This window comes from Oncorhynchus mykiss, chromosome 13 (assembly GCF_013265735.2).
Source record: "Oncorhynchus mykiss isolate Arlee chromosome 13, USDA_OmykA_1.1, whole genome shotgun sequence".
NCBI lineage: Eukaryota > Metazoa > Chordata > Actinopteri > Salmoniformes > Salmonidae > Oncorhynchus > Oncorhynchus mykiss.
The window spans coordinates 6,147,712-6,153,351 of NC_048577.1; the positions used below are offsets into that span (position 1 = coordinate 6,147,712).

The 5,640-nt window shown below is 43.0% G+C and overlaps 1 protein-coding gene across 1 annotated transcript in view; it reads right to left on the bottom strand.

Annotated features, from left to right (window-relative positions):
- Window positions 1–4,485: 4,485 nt before the first annotated feature.
- LOC110512959 (basement membrane-specific heparan sulfate proteoglycan core protein) overlaps window positions 4,486–5,640 on the bottom strand; it is a 15,279-nt gene continuing 14,124 nt past the window's right edge. The window contains exons 5-8 of the mRNA XM_036939989.1: window positions 5,618–5,640; window positions 5,183–5,362; window positions 4,817–5,083; window positions 4,486–4,628 (exon numbers count right to left, since the gene is read on the bottom strand). The exon at window positions 5,618–5,640 is cut by the window's right edge and continues 173 nt beyond it. Of these exons, the coding sequence (XP_036795884.1) occupies window positions 4,624–4,628; window positions 4,817–5,083; window positions 5,183–5,362; window positions 5,618–5,640 (475 nt within the window). The 3' untranslated portion in view covers window positions 4,486–4,623. The remainder of the gene's footprint in view (window positions 4,629–4,816; window positions 5,084–5,182; window positions 5,363–5,617) is intronic.

Here is a 5,640-nt window from a genome sequence, read left to right on the forward strand (position 1 = left end):
CACACCACATACACACCACAGACACACACACAGACACACACACACCACAGACATACACACACACACCACACACACCACACACACACCACAGACATACACACACACACCACACACCACACACACACCACAGACATACACACCACAGACACACACACCACATACACACACACACACACACACACACACACTAATGAAGACATTTTTAGTTGTGACTAGTTTTGGAGAGAGAGATGCTGTGTTACCCTTGGTGTGTTTCTGATGGAATGTTACAGTAAACAGATGTTTCTAATGGAATGTTACAGTAAACAGATGTTTCTAATGGAACGTTACAGTAAACATATGGTTATAATGGAATGCTACAGTAAACAGATGTTTCTAATGGAACGTTACAGTAAACATATGGTTATAATGGAATGCTACAGTAAACAGATGTTTCTAATGGAATAATACAGTAAACAGATGTTTCTAATGGAATGTTACAGTAAACAGATGTTTCTAATGGAATGCTACAGTAAACAGAGATGTTTCTAATGGAATGCTACAGTAAACAGGGATGTTTCTAATGGAATGCTACAGTAAACAGATGTTTCTAATGGAATAATACAGTAAACAGATGTTTCTAATTGAATGCTACAGTAAACAGGGATGTTTCTAATGGAATGCTACAGTAAACAGATGTTTCTAATGGAATGCTACAGTAAACAGATGTTTCTAATGGAATGCTACAGTAAACAGGGATGTTTCTAATGGAATGCTTCATTAAACAGGGATGTTTCTAATGGAATGCTACAGTAAACAGATGTTTCTAATGTAATGCTACATTAAACAGGGATGTTTCTAATGGAATGGTACAGTAAACAGGGATGTTTCTAATGGAATGCTACAGTAAACAGGGATGTTTCTAATGGAATGCTACAGTAATCAGAGATGTTTGTAATGGAATGCTACAGTAAACAGGGATGTTTTCTAATGGAATGCTACAGTAATCAGAGATGTTTGTAATGGAATGCTACAGTAATCAGAGATGTTTGTAATGGAATGCTACAGTAATCAGAGATGTTTGTAATGGAATGCTACAGTAAACAGGATGTTTCTAATGGAATGCTACAGTAATCAGAGATGTTTGTAATGGAATGCTACAGTAATCAGAGATGTTTCTAATGGAATAATACAGTAAACAGATGTTTCTAATGGAATGCTACAGTAAACAGAGATGTTTCTAATGGAATGCTACAGTAAACAGATGTGTCTAATGGAATGTTACAGTAAACAGGGATGTTTCTAATGGAAAGCTACAGTAAACATATGTGTCTAATGGAATGCTACAGTAAACAGATATGTGTCTAATGTAATGCTACAGTAAACAGATGTTTCTAATGGAATGTTACAGTAATCAGGGATGTTTCTAATGGAATGCTACAGTAAACAGGGATGTTTCTAATGGAATGCTACAGTAATCCGATATGTTTCTATTGGAATGCTACAGTAATCAGGATGTTTCTAATGGAATGCTACAGTAAACAGAGATGTTTCTAATGCAATGTTATAGTAAACAGGGATGTTTCTAATGGAATGCTACAGTAAACAGAGATGTTTCTAATGGAATGCTACAGTAAACAGGGATGTTTCTAATGGAATGCTACAGTAAACAGAGATGTTTCTAATGGAATGCTACAGTAAACAGGGATGTTTCTAATGGAATGCTACAGTAAACAGATGTTTCTAATGGAATGCTACAGTAAACAGAGATGTTTATGAAAGCAGTGCAGTAAAGCATGTGCTGTTTACAGGACCCCTAATATAAACTAATGTCCTGGTTTCCAAACTGTTGTATGTGTTCTGGTGTTTCCAAGCCCCTCAAAGATGCTCCCAAACTTCTTCCTCATGCCGACTTGTGTTTGGACTTTTTTCAGATCAACATGTAGAGAGAGGGAGTGTTTGGGCTTTATAAATGATCTTTACTTCAGTATTCTGTGTTATTTACTTAAGGAATGAACACAATACTCTCAGAGCCTTGTTATCAGTATAAGTTACTGGTTTCAAAGTCCATTCTTCTACCTGGGTGTGTTGGATGAGAGAGATTGTTTATGTGCTTATGCATGGGGGCATGGGTGTGTGTGTGCGTGTGTGCGTCTGTCTGTAGTGTGTGTGTGTGTGTGTGTGTGTGTGTGTGTGTGTGTGTGTGTGTGTGTGTGTGTGTGTGTGTGTGTGTGTGTGTGTGTGTGTGTGTGTGTGTGTGTGTGTGTGTGTGTGTGTGCGCGCGCGTGTGTGTGTGTGTGCCTGTGCCTGTCTGTCTGTCTGTCTGTGTGTGTATGTGTTGAGTAACTACTGGCTGGTAGAAACAGATGTATTCTCTCTAATGGTCTGAGTGTTTGTGTGTGTGTGTGCGTGTCTGTCTGTCTGTCTGTCTGTCTGTGTGTGTGTGTATGTGTTGAGTAACTACCGGCTGGTAAAGACAGATGTAATCTCTCTAATGGACTGTGAGGTAAACACTGAAATACCTCCGAGATGGCACCCTATTCCCTATTTAGTGCAGTACTTTTGTAGTAGGGAATAGGGTGCCCTTTGGAACGAAATCAGAGCCTCTGATGACGTCATGCTGGGAAGTCGTACGACAGAGAAACACACACGTACGTACACACACACACACACACACACACACACACACACACACACACACACACACACACACACACACACACACACACTCTCTCTCTCTCTTCCTGAACTTTCCTCCCAGACACCCTTTACCCCTATTCCTCTCCCTCCCCACCTCTCTCCCTCCCTCCTCTTTTCCTCCCTCCCTCCCCACCTCCCTCCCTCCGCCTTTCCTCCCTCCCTCTCCCCTCCCCACCTCTCTCCCTCCCTCCTCTTTTCCTCCCTCCCTCCCCACCTCCCGCCCTCCTCCTTTCCTTCCTCCCTCCCTCTCCCCTCCCCACTTCCCTCCCTCCTCTTTTCCTCCCTCCCCACTGCCCTCCCTCCTCCTTTCCTCCCTCCCTCCCTCCCTCCCTCCCCCATCTCTCTCTCTGTGTGAAGTGAGGGGGTGGTGAGAGGTGATAGAGGGCAGATGTTTCCTCTCTTCCTCTTTTAAAGACTTTAAACATCCCTTTGAAGAGGGGGGTGATGAAAGGAAATAAAGAGGTAGAGAAAGAGAGAAACCTTTAAACAGCGTGTGTATAAAACCCAGGAACAGGTACTGGTTGGCCCATTAGGTGTACAAAACCCAGGAAAAGGTACTGGTTGGCCCATTAGGTGTATAAAATCCAGGAACAGGTACTGGTTGGCCCATTAGGTGTATAAAACCCAGGAACAGGTACTGGTTGGCCCGTTAGGGGCGGCAGGGTAGCCTAGTGGTTAGAGCGTTGGACTAGTAACCGAAAGGTTGCAAGTTCAAATCCCCGAGCTGACATCTGTCGTTCTACCCCTGAACAGGCAGTTAACCCACTGTTCCTAGGCCATCATTGAAAATAAGAATTTGTTCTTAACTGACTTGCCTAGTAAAATGTTTAAAAAATAGGTGTACAAAACCCAGGAAAAGGTACTGGTTGGCCCATTAGGTGTATAAAACCCAGGAAACGGTACTGGTTGGCCGATTAGGTGCCAGTGATCTGTTCTACTCTAGTCCAGCCTACCATGATATATTTGCCTAGTTAAATAACGTTTAAATAAAATAAATAAATACGCATAAAAATATGTGTCATGTAGTTTAATGAAATCCAACAGAACTTTGTCCTGCTAGTCTGAGTGTATTATATATAGGTCAATGTCTGCTTACTTGCATGAAGCTAACTCAATAGCCCCATCGTGTGGCGGAAAGCAGAACATTAAAGTGACGTCAAACGTGTGGCCACGTATTTATTTATTTATTTAACTAGGCAAATATATCATGGTAGGCTGGACTAGAGTAGAACAGATCACTGGCACACTGTTTACATTTAATTTATATTATTTACATATACACTGAGTGTACAAAACATTATGAACACCTGTTCTTTCAATGACATTTATTTTTACCTTTATTTAACTAGGCAAGTCAGTTAAAGAACAAATTCTTATTTTCAATGACGGGCTAGGAACAGTGGGTTAACTGGTCTAGGAACAGTGGGTTAACTGGTCTAGGAACAGTGGGTTAACTGGTCTAGGAACAGTGGGTTAACTGGTCTAGGAACAGTGGGTTAACTGGTCTAGGAACAGTGGGTTAACTGCCTTGTTCAGGGGCAGAAGGACAGATTTGTACCTTGTCAGCTCGGGGATTTGAACTTGAAACCTTCCGGTTAGTAGGAGAAGGGTTGCAAAATTCAGAGAACTTTCAATAAATTCCCTGGTTTTCCCCAAATCCCGGTTGGACGTTTCCCAGAATCAGGAGGGAATAAATTGGAAATTTGGAATGTTCCAAACAGGATTTTTGTATGTGAAGGCTGTAATTGTAAATAACTGAGCTGAACATGAAATCAGGGATTCACATACAGAGAACATCTCAAAATATTTACCATTATTGATTTTATCAACATTTATTTCATAAACATTTTTTTCCCCACTATGTATGCATATCTTGGGGGGGTTGTGGGGTTTGTGACATCAACATTAGACGTATGAAGAGAGCCGCAGGGGAGATGAGTTGGCTTAGGCTGTGGACAGGGAGAGAAAGAGAGTGAGAGTGAGAGTGAGAGAAAGAGAGAGATTGAGAGAGAGAGAGAGAGAGAGAGAGAGAGAGAGAGACTATTAACATTTCACACTATTTTACTCTGAAGGGTTCAGACAAAAGTCTACATCTATACGATTGGTTTTCATATCAGCCTAATACGTTACAACTCACCTTTCACTGTGACCTTCGCCAGAGCCTCGCTGAAACCAACGTGGTTGGTCGCCACGCATTTGTAGGTCCCGCTGTCATTCAACTTCACCTGGCCAATCAGCAGCTGGCCATTCTTACTGGTCTCCGCCCCTGCGGGCATGCCGGCCCGGCCCACCCGCGTCCAACGGAATGTGATTGGGTGAGAGCCGTGGGCGAGGCACTGGAGACGGAGGGTGTCACCGGGGCGGAGTCTCACCTGGTCTGGTAGACTGGTGGTGTAGGGAGGGGCTGGGGAGGAAGAGGAGGAAGAGGGGGGAGAGTTATGACATGTCAATGTGTGTTTGTGAGTGTGTGTGTGTGTTTGTGTGTTGGTGTGTGTGTACTCACAGTCCACCTCTAGCTGTGTGTATGCCTGGCTGTATCCGTGTGTATTGGTGGCATTACAGATGTACTGTCCTGAATCCTGGCGCCCCACGCTGGTCAGAGTCAGAACACCACCCTCCACAGTGTGCTTCCATGGTAACGGGGCTCGCAGTTTAGACCAGGAGACAACAGGAAGGGGAGAACCTGGGGGGGAGGGGATACAGGGATGTGGTTATAAAGTAGTCCCATAGGGCTCTGGTCAACAGTAGTGATTACATAGAGAACAGGGAAACAGCCTGTCTGATATAAAATCCCTTATTATCATTGATTGATTGACTGATTGACTGATTGACTGATTGGTTGAATCACTGACTGATTAAATGATTGATTGTTTGACTGATTGACTGACTGATTGACTGACTGATTGACTGACTGATTGACTGTCTGACTGATTATTACCTGTGGCCTGACACTGCATGGTG